This window comes from Canis lupus, chromosome 12 (assembly GCF_011100685.1).
Source record: "Canis lupus familiaris isolate Mischka breed German Shepherd chromosome 12, alternate assembly UU_Cfam_GSD_1.0, whole genome shotgun sequence".
NCBI lineage: Eukaryota > Metazoa > Chordata > Mammalia > Carnivora > Canidae > Canis > Canis lupus.
Genome location: NC_049233.1, coordinates 16,284,562 through 16,309,886, shown reverse-complemented (window position 1 = coordinate 16,309,886; position 25,325 = coordinate 16,284,562). Strand labels below are relative to the sequence as shown.

General features: G+C 37.0%; 1 protein-coding gene and 1 long non-coding RNA gene across 2 annotated transcripts in view; one reads left to right on the top strand and one right to left on the bottom strand.

Annotated features, from left to right (window-relative positions):
- Positions 1–16,971, top strand: part of PTCHD4 (patched domain containing 4) — a 53,768-nt gene extending 36,797 nt beyond the window's left edge. The window contains exon 2 of the mRNA XM_038554270.1: positions 15,773–16,971. Coding sequence (XP_038410198.1) covers positions 15,773–16,276 — 504 coding nt within the window. The 3' untranslated portion in view covers positions 16,277–16,971. The remainder of the gene's footprint in view (positions 1–15,772) is intronic.
- Positions 8,971–25,110, bottom strand: LOC119874175. Its single transcript, XR_005367806.1, has 3 exons — positions 24,998–25,110; positions 9,982–10,050; positions 8,971–9,119 (listed from the first exon to the last, which is right to left on the bottom strand). It is a non-coding gene; the product is annotated as an uncharacterized LOC119874175 (long non-coding RNA).
- Positions 25,111–25,325: the final 215 nt, after the last annotated feature.

The window sequence follows — 25,325 nt, the reverse complement described above, 5'->3', positions numbered from 1 at the left end:
TATCCAAGGTGTTGCTATGCCATATTAGGTTAGAAGTTGGAAGCCCCCCTCCACACACAAATGTCTGCAGCTATTTCCTTGCTTAAAATATCCTGCTGACTCAGGTGGCTTTGATGATCAAGCTCCCTTTTACAAATAATTCTTAGCATATTCAATTATCTAATCTAACATGGCTCTTCATGACTAGTTCTGTGTTCACAAATGCCTGGCTGTGAAAAAGGAAATTTGTGAGGTCATTTCTAAGTATTCTTTTTATATTGCACCCAGCAGACGAGGGAAGGGGGATTTTTTTTTAATACTCAATTCTTTTAACTATGCCTTTTTTTCTTTTAAATGCCTGAGATAAATTTTCTGGAATCTGTCATTACTCTAAGCCGAGTACATGGTCCAAAGAAGTCCCTGCTTCTGTAGAGAATAATCAAGTCAAGGACGGAGGGTACATCATTATAATGAAATGCAAATATCTCATTAAAAGGCAAATCCTTCATCTCAAAAGGTTGAACAGGATGCACCTTCACTTGACTGGCGGGAATTTCCTATTAAAGCACTGAAAAAAATATTCCAACTGAAGACTATTCTGTGGATCTGAACCACTTTCATTTCAATGAATTGGAACATTTGAGTGTACAATAAGCCCATGCCTGACAAAAAATGTATTCTGAGATAATTAAACAAATGTCAGCAAATGGGTTGCCATCTATTATAATTCCTCTTATAATTCCTTTAATAAAAGGGTTGGTGGAATATTTCATCAACATATGTAGACTCTACAAAAAAGCTCACTATTTTTCTGCACTGTTTGCCTTTAATGACTCTTTCTGACCTTATTTTCCTCATTCTTATGGATTCTCCCCACAGCATCTTGTCTTCCCACATTATTCATTCTCTGGACAAGTGTGGTCTTAGATCTTAATGTGTATACCTCTGAAGTATTCATCTCTAGCCTCTATCTTAAGCAATTTATTCCTTTGTAAGTATCTCCAACTTAATGTTTTTTTCAGGTACCTAAAAGTCAAAATCTCGAGCCCAGTTTCACCTCCCCTAATTGCACACAGAGTCTTCGGGTTTGCGAGTGCCATTGTGGTACAACAGATGCCTAAGTAAATGAGTCCTCATTTACTTCTCCCTTCTTTTCTTCATTTCTCACAGGGGTCAGTCCCTGAGTTCTATCCATTGTACTTCTTAAAGATCCCTTTATTAACTCCTCTTTCTTCTGTTAATAGATCCCTCTATTAATTCACTTGCTCATTTTATTTTTTTAATTTTTTTCATTTGCTCATTTTAGGGACTGTCTCTCTCCTGAGAGTGTATTGGAACCTCCTTATCAATCAATATCAACCAATCAATACTATTGTAAAATTCCAGCATGCGTGCACATACCCACACCTACATTTCAGACCATTCATATTGTTATCAAAGGGAACTTCTAACATATATCCTAAGTCCCTTCTTGTTTTAAAGATTTTCAATGGCAACCCTTTCAGATTCCTTCAGATGGTGCACAAGACCCTCCTGATGTTTCCCTTGGGTTTATACTTCTTTTCTGCTCTAGATAAGGAATAGCAAACATCATTGCTGAAACTGCTGTTGGACGGAAAAAAAAACAAACAAAACTGCTATTGGAGGGAGTGGTGGGCCTCATTGCACTTCCATGCCAGGAGGAATCCTTGCTCATTCCAAATTGCATAGCTAAGGGCTGAGTGCCATTCCATTCCTTTAGAAACTTGCTCAGTATTTTTTTGTAAATAGCTCCAGTGTGGTCCAGACAGCTGCCAGCCCCAATTCTGAGGGAGTGTTGTTTTGAGTGTGTGTGTTATTAATGTTTTTTTTTAACAGTGTCTTGACATAGCAATATGCATTTGGAAAGTCTCCCCTAAATACCTGCTTATGTAACTGATTGTGGTGGCTTCAAATAGCCCTGATTTCTTAGTCAAGGCAAACACCCACTCACAGAGTTAATTGTGCTTCCACAGAGGACCTCCATGTAAATGAAAGATGTGGAACTGTTTTCTTTACCTAAGCCATGGAAAATAGAGAGCCTCTCACCTTATTCCTAAGGAAGGTGTGACATAGCTGCCTCGAATTCTCTGACAACTTGCAAAATTATAGGGAATGAACCTGTGTTGCAATAAGGCAGAGTGATGGCGAATGTTCTTTAGGACAATGAACCAGCCTTTCATGTTTTTGTGCCTGTAAAATTGTTTCATCTGTAGCAGGTGCTCTAAAAACACAAGTTCTCTGTTGGGTGTGTTAAGTTGGAAGCCATGTCTTTGTGGTCCTTTTTTGTTTGCATTTTTCATTTTGTATCTTTTTTCCTTCTTTTCACTTTAATATAAACAACTCATTTGAATGAAGATATCTGCTATCAATGAAGAAGATGAAATACTTTGGATTTCTATTAACACTGTGATAGCATTCTTGGCATTCTTGAATAAACATCAAGAATGCCTGTAGTATGTTACAGAATATTGGAGAGAACATGTAGTATCTTATAGCAAGCATGAAATATTATACTAAAGCAAGCATATTAAAATCAAAGTTTGCTGCAAATTATTTCAATGAAATTCTATCGCTCTGAACAATCTGGTAGGGTAATAAGATAATGGATCAGTAAACACAAATTGGTCAGCAAACACAAAATGAAACCATGTGCCCTTTTATATATGAAATGTAAAGAGAGGTGATAAAATAAGGAAGTTAGGAGAGGCTCGTTCACCAGGTGTTTTTAGTTATAGAAAGATAATTCAGTTAGGAGACCCCCTAGATTGTGGAATCAGAGGGATGGGTTCCTCCATCCATCATTCCACCATAGTCTTGGCTATACTGAATGCCAAAGAGCTGTAGGCTCTTTCTAAGATGGATTTCATTACATCCTGACACCCCACCTGTTTGGTGCCTAGAATAAAAGCAGATGGCAGGGCTGACATGTGGGCCTGACTCAATTCCTGACCCCAGGGAAACCCAGGATGCCTGCTGTGAAGGAGAGTAAACTTCATGAGTTCAGCTTCCCAGTAAATTGGCTCTGATATTGAATTCTTTTCCAAAGTAAAGAAAGCCTGTGTTTGGGTGGTCATATAGAATGTATTAAGGGGAAATTTAAACCAACCATTTTAGGTTCCCCCTTAAAAATGCCAGATACAGTCTGTCTCCTGACCCAACACTGAGCTGGGCAAGCTCTCAGTCAGACAAAGTGGACTGTCAGGACTAGAACAAACAATTATCATTTGTTCCTCCTTTTAGCTAAATATACTCTAGTTCTGAAGGCCTAGAAACTTCTTGTACTTGTAGAATAGACTGAGGGTTGATGAGATGTTTTTGCTACTGTGGTACCAAAGACCATGCTCTGTTTTTATTTCATTTTGAGATTACTGAATCACTCAACCATCATTTTGTAATTAGATAATAACTATTGACAGAGCCTTTATGAAATGACACATGGGGTGCCACCCTCTTCAAATATCATTGAACTCATTTTTCATAATAATGCTTATGAGCTAGACTGTCCCATTTCATAACTGACCAAAAAGACTCAGAGAATCTTTTTTTTTTAAGATCTTATTTATTTATTCATGAGAGACACAGAGAGAGAGGCAGAGATATAGGCAGAGAGAGAAGCAGGCTCCCTGAGGGGAGCCCAATGTGGGACTTGATCCCAGAACTCCGGGATCACAACCTAAGCCAAAAGCAGACACTCAACCACTGAGCCACCCAGGTGCCCTAAGGCTCAGAGAATCTAAGCAATTTTCCAAAAGTCACAGTGATCTTAAGTGGCTAAATCAGCACTTGACCTCAAGTTCTCTAGACCTTAAAGCCAGACTCCTATTATTGCCAGCCATGTGGCCTGTGATACCTCTAGAATGCCTCCTACATCTGAGAAATGGAGAAGAGATCTCAGTTCATTTCTTAACACTTTGAAGGAACAGGTCAAGAGAAGTCTCTATCCTAAAGTTTTGTGCTTTAAAAAGAAAAGTAATGATTTGCTGAAGAAAAAAATATATTAATGGTCAGATTATGAGAAATTGGACTGCTGAAGCTTGGCACTATTTTGGAAAATTCAGAAGTAAATTGAAACCAACCTAAAATGAGTGCAATTTTGATTAGAAGCATTGTCTCCAAACCTCACGAAACAGAACTATGTGACACTAGAATTGACACAGCTAAGAGGGATATTTATGTGTGGCTGGAAGAAGCAGCAATCATGTTTATGTAGTACATGCAATTAAACTCCCAAAGGCTAGAATGTGGGTCGGCCCACTTAAAATTGGCCTAATTTTGAATAGTAAATTTACAGTAATGATTACTTTCATTATAATGAGTCTGTCTGCCTTAGTATTTTCCTCTGTTGCATAAAAATCCCTATTGCATAAAAAGTAAATCAATTGCCAAAATATTTTGGGAGAATCCATTGTATATGCTTTTACTCATTGTAACTTGCTACCACCTAACCTATTAAGTTTACCATATGTTCCAAACCCAAAATGGGGATATAGGATCAAATAGTGAATACTATCACTTGAAAAACCTCACAGAAGTATAAAATAAAAACACATGTATTTGAGTGTTCCATGAGTTTTTCTGAGTTAAGTAATAAAATAACATGAAATTTTATCTTCTTTACTAAAACTAGGGTCTGTAGTCATTATACATAATTTAATATGCTTCTGACTTATTTCCTTGCTTAACTTGAGTGGGTTACTTCTTTCCTACATAAGGCAAGTATTTGTATGTTGATATTTTTGTTTAATATTAGCCTTAAACAAAGACAACCAGAAAAGCAATTCTTTTCCTCTCAAGAAATACAAGCAGAAAATTATTTTCTACTCTTTAAAGATTTTTGGATAATCTTTTGCAGTTAAACTATCAAGCAAAAAACACACACTTTGCTTTTGAATTAATTTTTTTATTCGAGTATCTTAAAAGTATTATTAGCTTTTACAATTCTACCTCCTAGAGGCATCCAGATGTTCCTTTTCTAGATATCCAAGAATACAGAGTTTAATACAAAGATTAACACTTGAGAAAAATATGTCACATCAACATAGAAAATGTTAACACACTTGCAAGGGTGAGCCATTATACCCTTGTCTCCAATGCTGAGAGGAGTAATGTTTAACCCACATGGAGCTGTGAGATAGGAGAGTACTTATTTTCTTAGCTTTATCAAAAAGGCTTTCAATTATTTTAATATCTTTGATGCTGGATATCTTGGTGGTGGTAAAGAACAATTTCATGGATCTCATTAGAATGTATATCACACACATGTTACTTTCAAAGCATGTCTGTCCTTTTGAGGATTAAAAAGGAAAGGTAATTTAGTGAAGATAAAATAGACTTAAGCAAGCATTGTATTCTTTATCTAGCATTTTACTGACATAGTTCAATAATTATCCTCACTGTGGCTTTGAGGCAGTTGTCTTTCAAATAAAGGAAGGACAGCGATGGGAGGAAGAAGAAGAAAACTGAGAGAAAGGGTCAGAGGGGAGGAAAGAAAGAAAAAAAAAGCAGGAGAAAGAGGCAGGAGAGGTAGAGGAGAAAGGAGACGGAGGAAGGAAGAGGTAAGGCGAAGGTTCATGTAAGATGATGAAATATTAACATCTGATTTATCTTTAGTAGACATGCAAGGATGTCACTGCTGTTTTATCAAAGGATTAAGACACAGCTAACCTCACCCACAACTGCAAATAAAACGTTACATTCTCTGTTTCACATTCTTTTTCAATATGTCAATTCTTCTACCTTTCCTCGAAATATGTGCCCCCAATTAGTTTCCTTTAGCTTGAGAAATGTATCATCTTAATTTTCTATCTTGACTGAACTTGGAAGGCTAATTGGAGCAATGAAACAGATAACAATAGTAAAAAGCAACATGTATTCATTATCAGGAGAGACCCCTTTGAATGAAAATTTTATATGATCTCGAAAACAAAGGAAGGTAGAAGTTAGAAGAAATTAGAGAAATGGAGTTCATAAATGGCAATGCTATCTCCACACTGCAGAAAGTTGGAAGTTGTAACCAACCTCATAATCTAGACCTCTGTGATTACAGTTATCTAGATAATTCAAGAAAGAAAGAAAGCTTTTGCTTAGAGTGATGTTTTATATATAGCAAATACTCAAAAAACTTTTGTTTGATTGGTCAATTAATTTGGCTTCTGTTTTCAGATTTTAGAAAATGCATGGGAAGGAAAAATTCAATGACAGAAATGAAAAAGAAACACATAAGGGCCAATTTGGAACCCAAGTTCAATGGAAGATAAGTGATATTCAGCCACCAAAGTCTTCATGATTTTTCTTTGAAAAGAAAATGTCAGTCTGGCAGTGCAAAGTCAGATCAGCTTGAGAGTTACGTGTTAGCATTTTACCCTACCCTAGCAGCTAGGAATCTGCCCTTCTTTACCTTTTACTTTAAGTAGAGCAGTTATTCATTAAATCTTAGTGGGCAAAACCACAGTCTTTCATGGAGAAGAATGAACCATCATAACTTAAGTCGACTTAGAAGCCACAAGGCAGATTACTTAGGACTGGAGCCCAGAAACAAGGGAGTCTTGATTCTTGGTCCTCCTTCCTCTTCTACTGCTTGTCTAAGTGAAATCTGATTAAAAGTTGAACTTAATTAATCCTTCCCATTCCTAATTACCCTTTATACCATTCCCTTAACATACTTATTTTTTATTATTTTTGTTGATGAGTTGATAGCCTTAAAAAAATGATATAAAATAACCCAACTAACCAAGAAAGCAGATGTGACCTATAATTTTATACCAAATAAGAGCCAATGTTAAATTTTGATGATTTCCTTTGAATATTTATACATGCATATTTATTTTTACATAGTTGAGATCATGCTGTATGTATATAATTTTGCAACCCTCAGCAGTTATCTGCATTCTTCAGCAATGTCTTCAGAGTTGCAATACTCTATGCCACTTTATTTTCTCACCATCTAACAGGCTTTGTTTCTATAACAAAAGTACAAACTCTTCCAAGGAAGAGATTTTTTTCTTTTTGTTCTATTTGTCCTTATCTTGTTTTCTACATATACACTAGTGATTTGCCTTCCCAGACACTCAACACAAGTATTGTTTGGATTTATTAGATTTATGGGAATCATTAGAATTAAGTAAATCACTTTTAGCAACTTCTGCCCCTCTAGGAAGGAAGCTTTTCTCCAAGAATCTCTAGCACTCAGAAGAAATTGTTCTTTGGAAAAAGGCTTAGGTATGGGGAAAATTTATTTTTCAGAATAGTGTGAATTCCATAAAGTCTTTTAAAAAATGGATGCTTATACAATCAAGTAGGTCTTGGCTTAAATAAAGTTATAAGGAAGGCAAGAAAACCATTCAGTGCCTCCTCTCTAGTGTCTCTCCCTTCCAAGGCACACCTAAAGTTCATTTCTTTTTTCACAATGCAGTCAAAGAGGGCTTTGGAATAAGCAAATTTCTGTTTTCAATTCCAGCACTCATCTCTGCATCACCCCTCCCCACGCCCATATTTGAGAATATTACAGTCATTCTCAAAGTCCCAGGAACACAACATGCATATCCTCCTTGCTAGACCTTTGCACATGCTGTTCCCTCTGCCTAGATCATCCTTCCCCATGTCTACCAACCAATACCCCATCTTACCTGTGTAATTTTTACTCATGCTTCAGATCTCAGCTAAAATGCCCCCCTTTTAGGAAAGTCTTCTTAGTTCCTGCTAGGCTAGATGATTACTTCTCACTACTCCCTTAATACATATATATTTTCAAATGCCTTTCTGCTTACATATTTTCCCTCATCACCCACTATAAGAACTGTAGCTGTTCACCATTCTAACCTCAATATCTGGCTGACACAAAGCATGTCATAACAGAATTGAAGAATGAATGACTCTGTCTTTCTTGACTCTTTCCATCTATATGTCACGTCTTCCAGCATGCCAAGATTTTACCACCCTGCAGTGCAGCCCCCATATAGTTATCTGCAATACCTATGCTTTTGATCCTTCTTCTTTCCTATTTTGATTTCTCAATCAAAAGATTGAGCTCTACTCTAAATTTGCCTCTGCAGTTTGTTAGTCTGATATATTTTCCACTCAGAGGTGCTAATGGCTCAGGTGTCACACTTTTAATAATAGGATGTGGCTATAAGCTAGGGTGTATTCTGGAGTTTCTTGCTCATAGGAAAGACGGTAATAAAAAAAAAAAATAAAAAAAAAAATAAAAAAAAAATAAAAAAAAAATAAAAAAAAAATAATAAAAAATAAAAATAAAAAAAAATAAAAAAATAAAAAAATAAAAAAAAAAAAAAAAAAAAAAAGGAAAGACGGTAATGACAGGACTTACAATCCCTTTCCTGAAGAGGGCACTGTGCTTAGGGCCTTTGTGCATTCCACAAATGCTCCCATATGAGTGATGGCCAGCCTTCTTTATGGAGAACAGCATCAAAGTTAAATATCCTTTGATATGGAACACTTGCCTGTGAATAGTTATTTGATCCCTTTGTGAAAGACTCACTTAAAATAGTAATATTGCTTTCAATTGAAATTTTTGGCAGAGTCACTAATATGAATTACAGAAAAACAAAAAGTTATTGCTATATGCCTCACATTTCATGTAGCTGTTCATTCTACTTCCACACTTTTAAAATTAATTCGTATAAAAATTGGGTATAGGTAAAGGAGAAATTAAATGTATTTATCCTAGGTAAAATTGGGCAAATTCTTGATCTTTTTGCATTTGAGAAGATTCCTTTCTGGAAGTTATTCAAAGAGAGAGAGACAAGCTACTGGGTCCAGATTTTAAAGAAGATAAAAAGCTTCTTGTTTCTATGGAAATGAACATGGGTCATCTTGTGTTTCTTCTTCCTTCTTATTGCCTTTTCCCTTAGGGTAGATTTCTCTAGCCTACTTTGGAGTGTCTAATGACTTTACCACAGATGAATCATTAAATACAGAGCTAATGAAACCTTTAGAAAAAAATATGCCAAGCCTTTTATTTTTGAGTTAGAGTTGGTATCCATAAAAGTCAAGCAGCATGCCTCGTCACCTTGCTGTGTAGTAGCCGAACTGGAAAGTGGAGTCGGATACCTGGATTCTGTCCCCTGCAGATCTGTAATATCTCTCATTACAGATATTTGCTTGGAAGTGTAGAATAATATTAGATGATAAGTGAATAAACAGTATCATTCAAATATTTGATTTGTGACATATTAACAAGAATAATGCCTAACCCTTCCTAAGCACTGTTCTAAATGCTTACTATACATTAGCACACTTGATCCTCATAATGCGTTATGATTCTTAGTTTAACCAGTAATGAGACTGACATCCAGACAGCTCCACACCTTGTCCATGTTGACACCAGGTCTCTAAGTGAGGCAGCTGGACTCTTGAGTCTTTGTACATATCTGCTGTATTATACTTCCTTTGAATCAAATGTATTCATAAATTATTCCAGTGCAGTTAAGAACATGCCCATTGATGTCAGAACGAGGAATAAGTGATTAGCTATGCAACTCATAGCACACCATTATGTCTTCTCCCTGGGTGCCTGGATCATCCTTAGTGACGTGAGACTACTCCAGCATTGCATTCTCTCATAGACTGTCTAGAAGAGTTACATTGGATAATGCAATAAGAAAATTCTTAAGTCTTACAACTGTGTCTGCCCCACGTGTTAGAAGTGATACACTGGAGTGCCTTGTTAAACTTATTTTATATTTCGGTTGGCTAAAGTTTGTATTTCATTTCAACAATATGAACCTTATTTTTTTTAACCATCCTATTTGAAAGAAAAATAATAAAAACACACCACTGTACTCTTATAGCTGAGTAATGCGACACAAATGTAAATTATTCCTTATTGGGGCATGTTAATGCTTTAAAGGCTTCATTTTTATTTTATTTATTTTTTTAAAGGCTTCATTTTTAAAATAAGTTTTAAAATAAGTTTTTTCTTTAACTAAATACCTTGTAGGAATCTGCTTTCTCTTTACTTACTTGTTAAACATGAAGCTCTGGTGAGGAAATTCAAGATAGCTGATGAATTTCATTTAATCGTAGTTTATCCTGCAATATTTGGAGTTGAGAATAAAACAAGGAGATATAAATTAAGAAATAAACAGGAGGGAAAATCTTATTTAAGCAAACAAAACAACAACAACAACAAACCTTACCATTCCTTTAGAAATGTCACTGCCGACTATACATAGGAAGATTTTCTTTTCAGCAATAAAGGAAGCCTGACAATCTAAAGTTTCCAATATCCTTGCAGTGTCTACCTCATCGAAAATCAGTGAAATCTGAAATAAAATTGTCTTGGACGGAAGCTCTGCAGCTAAATTATCTTGCAATCACAGAAAGTATCTTAATAGCAACCTAGCACATATATTGAGCAGATATGACACTTACTCCCCTATAATTTCAAAGCATCATTGAACATTCTTTTTCTCTGCACAATGGTTTATGACATTAATGTCTCTTTCCTCTCCTATCTCTTGAAGAATTTATTCTTTGATCTTGTCTCTGAGAGTTTTAATTTCCTTTTCCACTGCAGAGCTTTGGATTGGGTAGTAATTTTTAAGAGCTACAAAGTAGTAACCGTATATGAAATGAGACCTAAAGAACCCAAGATTTTTTTTTCTGGCATTACTGCTTCTGGAGAGAGAGTATGATGCAATGCCTCATGGGCATGAGGTAGCCTCGTGACCTGTAAATACATTGATTCACCTTGGAACAAGTCACCTACCACAGACGGCCTCAGCTGACATTTTTTTTTTCATGCTGCATCAAGAACCTGAAATGCTGCAGGGACTTCCTAATGGAGCTCTTTTCTTTCAAGTCACCCTGACTCCCAAAATCATCTGCCACAGTGCAATGAGAGAGCACTCCAAAAAGGAAAGCATGCCATTCATTCCCTGCTTAAAACACCCAATGGTTTCTTACTGCAGAACAATTAACTCCAGCTCCTTAATAAGGCTTTCCTGGCTCTTACTGAAAAAGCCCTGCTTTCCTCTCTAGCCTCAAACTCCCTTGTTCCCTTGAGTTCCTGGAACATTTGAGCTGTCCTTTGCACCCAGACCACAGTACCTACAAACCGGTTTTCCAAGTACTCACTAAGGCCCCCTGTCGGTTGATAAGCTTACTCCACATGTTTGGTCTACAGTGAAAATGGAAGAGAGACTGTATTTTGGGGAAATGTTACCCTAGAATAAGGAGACTGAAAAAAAGAAAGGTCAAAATTTGTGTGTGTGGGTGGGTGGGTGTGGGTGTGGGTGTTTTCAGTACCAGCCTCTAATTTCTATATATACCTCTCTTTATCCAAGGCCCTATTGTCCTCATTTTGAACTGTCCTTAACTTTTTCTGTTCTTCACAAAATGGTCTCTGAACAAATAGTGTATGACTCGTTTTATACACTTCAGGGTGAGCCGAATTAAATATTATGGAACGTTCATTATAGAGCAGGCTGCATTCTAGGCACAGGGAGATTATCAATGAGTAAGAGAGGAAAGGCACCAGCTCTCAACAAGCACACATTCTAGTGGAGGAGAAATTAAATGATGAATAAGATTGCTTCAGATAGAAGTCCTTTATAGGAAGAAGACAAAATAAGGGTATGTGATAAAGTTGTTGCTGGAAAGGAGGTGTCTAGTTTATACCATGTGGTTCACATGGTCTCCTTGAAGATAGGACCACCAGGAGAAAATAGCCCTGGCAGTGGAAGAATGGAGTAAAGCATTCCAGGCAGAGGGTGTAGCAGTTGCAAAGGCTATGTGGTGAAAATTAACTTGTTGTGTTCAAGCAGTAGGAAGAAAGGTGGGATAACTAGAACAGAGTTCATGGGGAGAAGAGTGGTGGGAGACAAGGTCTGAGGCTCAGCCAGCAGTGGGACATGCATGGCCTCACAGCCCTGGTAAGGAATTCTGTTATTCCTAATGCAAGTGGAAGCCAGCAGGTTTTAAATGTATAAATGGTGTAAACTCATTTAGAGTTGTGCAAGTGAGCTATGGCTTTAAGGTAGAGAAATAGACTGAAGAAAAGTAAAAGTGAGCACAAGGGTAGGAGTTCGGAACTTCAATTCATCTCACGTTAATTATGCTTGTTCAATTCAGAGAAACACTGAAACAGGAGAGCATTGGAAGTGGTGTGTTACCATCTTGTATTTTTAAGGTTTATCTTCATGGGGACATAAATGTGAGTTCTGCACTTAAAGAAACTAGAATTTGTGTAGGAGGGTTTACTAGAAAATGAGGAAGTTGAATCAATATAAATGGTAGGTAATTGGTTCAGTGGAGAGTAAAATATTGGGAAAAAAGGGATCTACACACATGAAATAAGTTTTAATCATAAACAGCAGTTAACAGGGACTAGGAGTCAAAATGGCTTTCCTGAAATCACCCCTATAGGATTCTAGAAAGTTTTAGATTTGGAATTAGAAGTATTGCATTGGAACACTGGGGTCATCACTTTGACGAACAGTTTTATCCTCTCTGGGCCTCTATGTTTGCTCATCTCTTAAACAAAAATGCCCTACCTGACAATTGGTAAGATTTTTTTAAGGCATAAAAATAATCCATCCATGGCTCTATTATAATGATATCATTTCTGACATTCAGCTCTCTTTGGAGTAACTTTATAGGTGGTATTTTCATAGAATAATAGATCTGAAAAATATCTTCAATATTGTGTAAACATTTACTCGTATATTCATATCTGCTCATTTTAAAGATGATAAAATGGAAACCTACAAGGGAAATGAACCAGCCAATGGTTCCTGATCCAGTTGGTGTGACAGGCATGCTGCAACCCAGGTCATGTGACTCCTTGACTCCTGATAGGTCCAGGGAAGTTCTGCCCAGAGGATAATTAAAATACATGTTCCATTCATTCTTTGTTTCTCCTACATAGAAGCACCCATGAAATGATAAAGCTCTTCTCCCACCTCTTACAAAATAGTAGAATTTTACTTACAAATATTTCTCAGGACTACACTGAGTAGGATGACTGGGCCAATGGCTTGTACAAAATTTCATTTCAGCAGAGCTTCCTGTCTAAGAATATCTTAAGACCTTGTTTATTTTGTTCTGGTGCATGGAGTAGAGCAGATTAAGAGAGAGAAATTCATTGTGTTTGTTATAAATATTGTATTTGTATTTGTTTTTAAATATAATGAGATTAAAGCATATCTTTTATGAAGTAATTTTTGTAAGAAATGGAAATTAGACAACTTCAAAAGGAGGGTGAGCAGTTAGCCAAACTCAATAATGATCAGTTATTTAAAACTCTATATTTTGCTTTCTGTAGAGTTTTGACTTTTGTCCAGACACATTATCAGTGCCCTCTTTGATCCACTATAATCTCCAAATAAGGCCTGAGGGACTCATAAATCTTTGTTCTGCTGCTAAAGATCCCTGAGAAATCTTTTTGATGACAGAAATGAGTAAAGACAGATGGAACTGCACATTCTTAAGTGAATAAATATAGCTTTTAAAATACTTTCTCTTTCAAATAATCGAAAGCACAAGTCAACATCACAGACGGGATTTCAAAGAAGTAGACACAAGGGTGGAGCTAAAAATTATACCAAGCATAAAACAAAAATAAACAAGCCTAATTCAGGAGCAAAAGTGGAGATTATTTAAAGAGTGGAAAGAGCACTTATTCCAGTCTCAGTGCTGGGATAGGATTCCCACTCCTTCTTTAAAGCTCTCCTACCTTTTCTCTTGCAGCTCATCAGAGAAACCCACAGGTTTCAAAACAGGATGCTAGGAACTTCCAGCTGGTATATATATATATATATATATATATATATATATATATATATATATATATAAAATCTGGAATATATATAATCTGGAATATATTATATATAGTGAATATATATATATATATATATATATGAAGATGGAAAATTTACAAAGATGCCTTAGAAGTGGGAGATTTATCAAGTATAGGAGGGAAGAAACCCCTAATTAAATTCTTATTTAGAAATATAGTACTCATCAGAAGTTGGTCAGGTTGTATTAAATAGAAAAATTGCTTTCATTGAACATGTACGGGGAAAATGGGTATGTGAAGTGACTATGAGATTTATTCCTCACAATTTTTATTAATGATCTTACTAACAGCACTTGTACTTTGTAAATTTCTCAAATTTATTGTGTTTGCAACACACTCTCAAGTATTACAGTTACTTTGGTATACGTTAAAAATACAAATAGGAATAAGGACCTCAGATACAGGTGTCTGGACTAAACCACTTCACATTAACTGTTATACGTGTCTGCCTGAGTAGACAGTGCCTCGCAGTTTTGTGAAAATCACCAGAGTTATCAGACTGTTGGTTTTTTTTATTTATTTATTATTAAAAGATTTTTATTTAAGATTTTTTATTTATTTATTCATGAGATACACACACAGAGAGAGAGAGAGAGAGAGAGAGAGAGAGGCAGACACAGGCAGAGGGAGAAGCAGTCTCCATGCAGGGTCTCCAGGTCTCGCCCTGGGCTGAAGGCGGCGCTAAACTACTGAGCCACCCGGCTGCCCAGACTGTTGGGTTTATTGCCCTTCTGCACTACCCTTCTAGAAAGGACTGTTTCCTGCTCTGACTATACTTTTCTGTCCTCATGAGATAAAAGTCTTGGTTGATGTAGCAAACGCAAATTCTCCTTAGAGCATAGATTTACCTTTGTGCCTGCATTACACACAGTACCTGCAGCACATTTTCAATGCTATGCTCCATCTTGCAACCTGCTATTGGGCTCAGTATCACAGCTGACAAGCATTGCCATGGAAGTGAATGACAGTTGTGGCAAAAAGAAAATATCCAAGTTGTTGAAAATTTGGTGATGCCTGTCAGGGATTTCCCTCTGAGTCTTGAGGCACACTGCTTAAAAATTACTCCTCTGAATTAAGCAACTCAGTGTCCACCTTGCGTGTACCTTAAAGAGAAGTGATTACCTCTCTTATAAATGTCCTACTAATATGATCTTGTCTGCTCTACATCATGAGAAATTCTGAAAATCAAAATGACTTTTGACAATCCTACCTGAAATCTCATCAGTTTCATTTAGGGGGTTTATCCACTCTGTTCTGTGGGAAAAGGGTCAACCTATGAACTGAGGCAGGTGTTTGAAGGGAACTTTGTAATGAGTGAACAAGGGCTACATCATATTTACAAAGTCTTTCAACACTATTATATTAATTGGAAAAAGAAAACAAAACAACAGTATCTTCTATTTGTTTTGCAATATTCAGTTGTGCCCCCAGAGTATGGATGTGTGTGTGTGTGTGTGTGTGTTTGTGTGTTGGTGTAGGTGTGTGTGTTAACCTTGAAAAGTTTAGTGTATATTTATTAAATGAATTATTATTTTAATTTTTGAAATGCTGTTAACTCATGCCATGCTTCACTTTTGGCTGAATCTGAATCATCAACCTTGATCCTGCATAAAGGAGTTATAATAGACTGTTACAGAAGGAAATGGTTGGAATGGAGTATGGATGGGATAAATCAAAATAGTATTTATGTACATTATCCTATGCATGTGGTGAGTCTTGTATAGCTTCATAATACTCTTTGCATCTTTCTAATCCTGATCATCTTGCATGGTATCCCATGACACCCCAAAAAGCTGAATATAAAATCCTAACATGCCACTCCACCCACATCACTTCCACAATTGCAAGAGCCTACCTCTGCCTTTGTTGTGTTCCTTCACTTAGAGTAAGAATCTGTTGTTTGAAATGTGCATCCTCTGCTAACTTTAAGTCTCCCCTCTTTCTATTTTCAAGGATGGGAGGAACAGTTTTATTGGACACCAACTGGGCGGGGTAGTGGAAGTGCCAAACAGCAAGGACCAGCGGGTCAAGTCAGCCAGAGCCATTCAAATCACCTACTACCTCCAAACCTATGGCTCTGCTACCCAAGACCTCATAGGGGAGAAGTGGGAGAATGAGTTCTGTAAGCTCATGAAGAAGCTCCAGGAGGAGCACCAGGACCTGCAGCTCTACTCGTTAGCATCTTTTAGCCTCTGGAGAGACTTTCATAAGACCAGCATCCTGGCCAGGAGCAAGGTCCTGGTAAGCCTTGTGCTGATCCTGACCACAGCCACCCTCTCCAGCTCCATGAAGGACTGTTTGCGCAGCAAGCCCTTTCTGGGCCTCCTGGGGGTGCTCACGGTGTGCATCTCCATTGTCACGGCAGCAGGGATCTTCTTCATCACTGATGGAAAGTACAACTCCACCCTGCTGGGAATCCCATTCTTCGCCATGGGTAACTATCCATCCTTGTGGTAATTGGATTCTTGCCGATTTGGGGCAAGGTAGTACATTTCTTGAATTCTCAGGCAGAAATCTGTTTTAATTTTTCACTGATGTGTCTGTGTGTGATTACATCAAGTTACTTGGGCTAATCTCTGCTTCACCTTATTGGGTCTTTTGGAAATTTTAGGCTGACCAAGTCATCTTCCCATTTATGTTGGGGAATTTAATGCTGTCGGATATTCTAAATTACATAATATAGGAATTCTCTACTCTGGTTTTTCGAAAATTATAGGTCAGGGATTATGGAGATCCAAAACTTACTTTGAATAAATTTTGTGCTTCATATTAATGGACATCTTCAAGTAGTGATGGTGAAGAGTGAGTAGCATAGGATGAAAATTTGAAGAACCACTGATAGATTCTAATCTCAAGGAACTTCTTCATTAATCTTGGTTTATTCATTCATTTCAAAGTTTTTATAGAGAATATACTCCATTTCCCTATCTCCTTATAAATTAAACCTTCCTGCTACCACCTAAAGATGTGTCCCCTAATTTCTTTCATCTCTGGTGAAAACAATTAATGAGCATCCTCAGTCAAGATTGTCCCTTCTTGTAAGTTTTCTCTAAGACATACATAAATGTCTAGAAAATGCTTTGTAAGTGTATGTGTCTGTGTGTCTGTGTGTGTGTGTTCTTGCAAAAAAAAAAAAAAATCAAGCCTGGGAAGAAAGATGAGTGATGGCTCAGCAACAAGACTGATGGAATGTATCAGAAAAGTCATGATAATGGTGAAATCTGTGGTTCTACAAAAGAGTTCTGTCAGATGTGAAATAATTCCCTGCATGCAGGGAATTGGAGGATGAGCTGTAATAATGGCACCTAGGTGGTGAACTGACATGTGCGGAAGAATCTTCAGCTATACAGTAATTGCTTTTCACTTCCCATACTAAAATCAGTTATAAATTATAGTTTTATTATTAAATAAAAAAGACACAGGTATGTGGTCAGAAGGTCTTCTAGGTGACCTGGGCCCTTTTCGTTTCCACCTTAACAAACATCTTTGAGAATACTGCAAAATGTATTTATGGCATAAGTTGCTGGGGCCAAATTTCTTTATCTGGAAACTTAAGTTCATTGATGTCCCAGTAAATTTATTCATCTCCATAAACCTTAGGTTCCTCTTGTATAAAATAAGGATAATAATTGTATAACTTTCAAAGAATTGTTTTTTGAATGTAGTAGAATATACCTAAAGCTTATAGCATATAGTAAATGCTGTATGTGTATCAAACTTTAAATGCACTGGATTCAACAATAAATAGGAACAGACCTTGGCTTTAAGAAATTGAAAGTCTTCCTGGATTTTGCATATCATTTTTAAATGCATGTTCATCTGGTTAACAAAAAGGTTTTTATTTTTCCTGAAGAACTATATTAAAATCTGTTTGCACCAGTGACAAGGATGAGTCTAGATTTAAGCCATTTATATTTGTTATATTTTTTTGAGCTTGGACTCCTGATTTGAAATAATATAAAATTTGTAAGAATCATTCACTGTGATTCACAAATGAAACATGGCTCATTCAAAAATGACAAATTAGGGACGCCTAGGTGGCTCAGTGGCTCTGCCTTTGGCTCCGGGAGTGATCCCAGAGTCCCAGGATCGAGTCCCACATCGGGTTTCCTGGAGCCTGCTTCTCCCTCTGCCTATGTCTCTGCCTCTCATGAATAAATAAATAAAATCTTTTTAAAAAATGACAAATTAGATAGCTTAAAACCTACTAGGGCTTTTTCTAAAACTGTGGCAATCTAATTGGTAATGGAAAGATTTATCAGGAAAGCTCTATAATATATAGAATTACATATTCTATACAAATAAGGATAAAAATTGTCTCCAGTGATGTTTAATTGTATTGTAGACACTACCAAATCAAAGTGGTGTTTTCATTCCTTAAGGAAATAATAACACTGGAAGCCACAACACTGAAGAAAGTGCCAGGATCCTGAAACACACATGTTTCTCACTTTTCTTCTGTCTCAGTGACCTTTAAGATCATAAAGCCACACAGCATGGCATGTTTTCCTAGAGCAAAAATCTAGGGAAAACTGTTATTTTTATATAAAAACAAACCTAAATATAAAAAAAAACCTTGGACAGTGTAGGTGCAGATTCTAGGAAGCCTAGTGAATGGTTACTCTTCAGGATACCTAGAATTCAGTCCTTAAAATATTCCGAAATTAACTTTTTTGATATGTACTGAAAACACAACAACAATAAGCCTATCAATATATACTTATCTAAGATAAGTGGTCCATCAAGAGGGACTTTGTTTGTTTGTAAAATGATCTGTAGTAATAAAGACACCAAGATCAAGAACTAGTGAAATGAAAGGAATATCCCACAGGGCTATGAAATCTGGATTTTCATCCCAGCTTTTCCACTGACTTTTATGTCTTATTGGACAGTTATATATAGTTCTTTTGTCTCAGTTATTTATATATTAGATGAAGGATTTGGACTTTTCAATCTTAAAATTTGAAGATCCTACAATATTATTTATTTCATTTTCAGTTGAAGTTAGAATTCGGTCATTCCTTTATAAAGTCATTTAAGGTTTGTGTTATCTTCCAACCTCTAACTTCCATTCTCCTTTGTTGACTTCCTGTGTGTGTGTGTGCGTGTGCATGTGTGTGTGAGAGAGAGAGACAGACAGACAGACAGAGGGGCTTTAGAACAGAAAAACCACAGCATTGCACACAGAGTACAGCTCTATGAAGGTAATGAGATGGAACATGTTACTGAGCATCAGTAAGTTGAGTTTGGCAGATATATATCTTCTAGTGGTGCACATGGCATTGGTTGAATGTAGTCCTTTGATTGATTTCAGCTTATATAGTGTCAAAACTGCATAATCTAAAGTTAGTTGAGTGTAAGGGGAAGGAGTCCAACTTTTCTGGTAAACCTTTATTTCTATTCCTATCTTCACACAAGGATTTGTTTGAGGTAGTGAGTATTTACTCCAGTGTGCTCCAAGATTCAAACCATTTATCTTCATCATAACCTATCCCCAAAACTGGATATATTGCTTATCATGTTCTGTTCTTCAGCCATCTTATTTCGGACCACCTATCTTCCTTTTAAACTGTATCTGCTTGTTCATTTTTCTAACCATTCTTCCACTTAATATACCTGGTGCCATTTAGGATGTATATATACTGTACCTTTATATGCTGCATTGTTTAAACCTATACTAATTTTTATATTTTGTTCAGCTATCCCCATAAGTAAATTTGTGTCTTTCAAATTATATGTTCCAGATTTAGATTTAGAAAAGGAGATGATCATAGGCATATGTGTTATCTCTGTAAAAGTTCTGATAAGGGAAATCCAGACTTATAATAATTTTTGAAAAACACTTAAAATTATCCTATTTAGCTCCAGCTTAACATCTTTTCTCTAAACAAGCATAAACAAGTAAGAATGCCGCTAATTTAATTTATAACTCATTGTCAGCCCTTTTCCCCCCACTCCATTTGCTTTGTGTGAATGTGTTTCCTCTTTCTAGAAAGAGAAATATGGGCTAATAGTACATACAGGCACCAACCTGGCTCCCACTATATCTTGGTGATCTGTGGATAGTTGGCAAAGACATTGGTAGCCTTGGTTTACTATTATTTTACAGTCTATCCTGAGTTTGTTTCATATGCCAAGAGTCTTACTTTAGTCATTGGTGATTTTGACAAGAGCTGCTTTGGGACAGTGCTGAAACTAATTTAAAGAAGTTCAATACAGCTTGGAAAATAGGTAGTGAAGATAGTGAGTAAAGACAGTGGACACATGCACATGATTTCTTTTGTTCAGGTAAACCCAGCATTTCCAGATATGAGACTTTCAATCATTATCTGAAACTGAACTCCATATTCATTTATTTATTAATTCATTCAGATATTTATTGAGCACCTACTATGTTCCAGGTACTTTGGATTCAAGAGTAAAATGTATCAAACAGAACCAGTCAAGTGGTTGTCTGAGTAGATCTCACTTTGTAGGCCTGCAAAGGGGGGGGGGGGCATACAACAATAAACAAATAAGTGGTATAAAGTACAAAAATAAAGCAAGAAAAAGGATAAAGAACTTTAGTGGTAAGAGAAAAAACTTTTTAAGAAAAAAAATAATAAATTGAAGTAGAGAGCTAAATGAAGTAAAGTAGCCATGTGGCAATCTGAGAAAAGAGTATCTCTGACAAAGAGAACTATATGTGCAAAGTCTTTTAGAAGGACCTCTCTTGGTGAAGTTGAGGAAGCCCAAGAAAAAGAGTGTGGCTGGAGCACAGTGGGCAACTGTCTGGGGTATTATTAGATGGAGGTAGGGAGATGGTAGAGAATTAAGTCATGTAGAGCAGTGAGAAGTTAATACTTTTTTTTCTAAGAATTTATTTATTTATTTGAGAGAGAGAGAGAGCCGAGGGAGTTGAAGAGGTAGAGGGAGAGAATCTCCAGCAGACTCCCCACTGAGCACAGACCAAAGGGGCATAATCCCATGACCCTGAGATCATGACCTAAGCCAAAATCAGGAGTCCAACACTCAATGAACTGAGCCACCCAGAACCCCCAGAAAACTTAATACCTTAGATGGAAAGATATCTGAAGCATTTGAAACAGGAGTGTGATCTGTCTTATGTTTTAAAGGCATCTTTGGCTACAACATGGAAATTAGTCTGTAAAGGAGTAAGAATGGTTATAGGGAGACATGTAAGAGGTTATTACAAAAATCCATGGGCTATCATGGTGATGATTTGAAATACCATGGGAGCAGAGACAGTGGCAAAAAAGGATTGGACTCAGCATATGTGTTTGAAAATAAAATTTGTAAGATTTGCTATAGGACTGGATATGGTATGTAAGAAAAAGAGGAGTCTAGGATGACCCCCAAGCTTTGAGGACTGAATAACTAATAGAAAGCAGTTGCCATTTTTGTCATAGGGAGATTATGATAGGAATAAGTTGGGGAGGAAAATATTAAGAGTTTACTTTTCTATTTGGTATGTTAGATATACCTATTAAGCATCCAAGTGGGAAAATGTGGAATTAGCTATATAAGACAGTTTGTAGATCAGGTGCAGAAGTAAAATCTTAAGCTAGAACTGGAAATATAAATTTTGTATATATCATGGCATAGCTAATAATGAAATCCATGGGATCTGATAAGATCAACTAGAACAATAAATACAGATAGAAAAGAGAATTCAGAGTTATCTGAGCCCTGGAACATTCCAATGCTTAGAGTTTGGGAAGATTAAGATGCTCAGAAAATGACATGAAGAAGGATGAGGTAGTTAGATGGTAAGGGAGTCAAAAGAGAATAGTGTCCCAGCAGCCAAGTAAAGAAGGTGTTTTCTGAAGCAGTTAGAGACCAGGTGTTCCAAAAGCTGCTAAGAAGTTATGTCCAGGGACGCCTGTGTGGCTCAGCAGTTAAGCATCTGCCTTCAGCCCAGGGCTTGATCCTGGAGTTCCAGGATTGAGTTCCACATCAGGCTTCCTGCATGGAGCCTGCTTCTCTCTCTGCCTATGTCTCTGCCTCTTTCTCTCTGTGTCTCTAATGAATAAATAAATAAATAATCTTTTTTCTTAAAAAAAAAAAAAAAAGAAGTTGTGTCCAATGAGAACTGAGAATTGGTCATTGGATTTAATAATTTGAAGGTCATTGGTGATTTTTGACAAGAGTTGCTCTGGAGGAGTGCTGAGGATAATTTAAAGAGATTCAATAGAGCTTGGAGGATGAGAAGCGAAAACAGTGAGTAATTATAATTTTTCCAAGGAGTTTTGCATCACAGAGAAACAATGATTGTATGCTATTTGTGATGCACAGCAAAGAAGGCTTCATAGTAAAGCAGAGATAGAAAGAAACTGCAAAAGCAATGTCATTCAGTAGGAGAGATGGGACTGGATTCAGAGCATAACTAGAGTCATTGACTTTATATAAGAGCATAGACAGCTCATCTACAGTTAAGAAAAGAGAAGGCAAAATATATGGACAGATACAGATAGACTGGTACATGTGGGGGTGGGAGCAGGTGGAAATTCTCTTATGTGGCTTCAACTTTGTCAGTAAAATATGAAGCAAGCCATCAGTGAGAATAAATTTGGGGAAGGAGGTGTTGATTTGAGGAAAGTGAAGAGAGTTTAAAAGAGTCACTTTGGAAACTGGAGAACAAATTAAAGAAAAGTTAGGTGAACAGCTAAGAAGCACAGGGACCCACTTATATATAGTTTATGTTCATGAATTTAAAAAACAAATCCATTCAGCATTATTGCTGAGTCACTACATCCCTCCCCCCACCCTCCCCGCCACCCCAGCCGTGGATAGCTGCTTGGGTTAGAGATGAGTAGGCATTGACATGAATTTAACTGAGAAAAAATTCCTGGGGAAAAAAACGCAGCAGATTTATAGTATATGCAAAAGAGTGACTATGATGACAGGTCATGAAAATTGTACTAGTTAGGGTCAGCTAAACCATGTTGCAATAACAAATAATGCCTTAAACATAGATAAACACAACAAAGATTTATTTTTTGCTTATACTGCATTTTAGTGTGGGTCAGGAAGCTTTCTTTGGGAACTTTCTTCCAGCAGAGATTCAGGGATCTAGGATACCTCTATGATGCAACATCTTGTCTTCTCTGAGTTTGCAATCCCAGCTACGTACACAGAAAAGAGAGTAGAGAAACCACACCTACTTATAACTACATTATACTCAAAGTTATAGAGTTACTTATCATCATTTTCTATTGGCCAGAACTACACATATGGCCATAAGCTAACTCAAGGAAGTATGGGAAATGTAGGAGAGTAAATGGATTATTCATTGTGTATCAACAATGTCTCCCACATAAACTAAGCCAAACAATAAAGACAATGATTTCTTCCCATTGTCATCATAGTGAAAAACTGGTAGGGTCAAAATATTATGTATTTTTGTGAGGTCAGAAAATTATTTTAGGTTGAAGTCTATCTAGTTATCTATTGCTGTATCCAAATACCACAAGAATTAGTAGTGTAAAACAAATATTTTATTATGTTCATGGGTACTGTGGCTCAATAATTTGGAATGGGCACAGTGAGGTCAGTTTTTCCCATCTCCACAATGCCTAGAGCCTCAGCTGAGGGTAGAATGTTCAAAGGCTGGAGCAGCTGAGGCCAAAACAGCTACTTCTAAGATGCTTTCTTTGCTCACATGGCTGGTACCATGTCTGGGATTTCTGAAGGAGAATCTCAGCTGGGAATTTTGAACATTGCATCTGAATGTGCCCTGTCTAATATGATATTCTCATGGTTAGTCAGGTTTCTTATATGGAGACTCAGGGCTCCAAGCAAAAGTGTTTCAAGAGAGCAAAGCAAAAAATGCTGGCCTAGATACAGAAGTTGCACAGCATCATATCAACCATATTCTACTGACTGTGTGCCAGTCACAAAAGCTAGCCCAGGCTCAAGAGCAGGATAGTGGGATTCCACCTCCTGCGACAGTGGCAAAGGGTTGAGAGAGAGGCAAAGTCACATTGCAGAACATGTGGAATGGGAGCTACTGTTCTGGCCATCTTTGGAAAATGCAATCTGCTACCCAGTCTTAACGTAAGAAGCTGGAAAGGAAAGAGATGAATTCTAGAGATGCTTGATCAAAAGGTTTTGAGAAGAGATCATTACTTTTGAAAGTGACAATGATTTGCTCATTTTGAGCTGGAAGACAAATGTAGAATTGGGGACATTATGAGTTCAAAAGACCAAGAGGTCTAAATATAGAATGGATTTTCCCTGTGAAATTTGAATCCATGAAAAATTATGACAAGACTTGTAATGGCCACTGACACACAAAGAGTTCCATGTTAAATCTTTAGCAAAGGAGAAAAATTGATCCTGATGTCTGTAAATTAATGCTCAAAAAAAGAATAATTTGTATAGTACATGATCTACATTCAAAGGAGTAGGTGTTTTTAAGGAAGACAAACAACCTCTTTGACTCTCCATGGGGTACAGGATAGCACCAATAAAATTTCCAGGTCCAATAGCACAGGAGGAGTGGGAGGTCAAAGTGACTTCAACTGGAAAGAGGCAGGAAAGCAGTGTACTCAGGGGATGGCAAGCTTTTATTAAAACAAGAAGCTAAAGATTATATTTGGGGAAGGGATTTTGGAGGTAGAGAATCTTAGTGATGACAGACCGGGTTCCAGAGGACAGGAGAAGGATGAGAGGGATGAGGATACGGTCGGATGAGGGAATGTACAGAACTGTGTAGGAATGAGAGTCTCTAGCAAAGCCCTGGGAATCCTGGGCCTTTGTGATTGCTTGGTGAGGGGAAGTGTATGACCTGATTGCAGTACCAATGGTCCCACCTGGGAAAGTCCATTCTGTTATAAGTCAGATCATATCACTTATCTGCCCCAAATCCTATAATAGCTTCCCATCTAAACCAATTTAATGGACATAAACATTCAGTGATCTGCAAAGGCCCAACAAAACTGGCATCTGCTACCCTCTGACCACAGGTTCAACTGGTCTCTCTCTCTACACCTGGAATGCTGTTCCTCAGACATCTGCAGACTTGTTTCCTTACCTCCTGAAGATTTTATACAGATGTCACCTTCTTCATAGGGACTCTCCTGGCCACTCTGCCCCAAATCACTTCACCATGCTTCCCATCTCCCTCTCTGTTTCATTTCTCCTTAGAGCTCATCATTAATATACAATATAGTTTACCTTTGGATTTGTTCTCTGTCTCCCATCAATGGAACATAAGTCCCAAAAGAATGTAAATTTTCATTTTTCCATTTGCTGCTTTTCTCCAGTACTTCAAACGGTACTTGTCCTAGGGCAGGCATTCAATAAACATATGTGGAATTAATGAATGGTCTCCCAGTGTTTCTCAAATGGGTTATGATCTATTAGATTCACCAAATCAATTTAGTGTGTCATGATCCACATTTATATTTCACTTAAGGGAAAAAAAGAAAATAGAAAGGAATAAGAAATATCAGATGGCATTGCACATAGTCAAGTGTTATTGCATCATACTTTTGTATGTGTA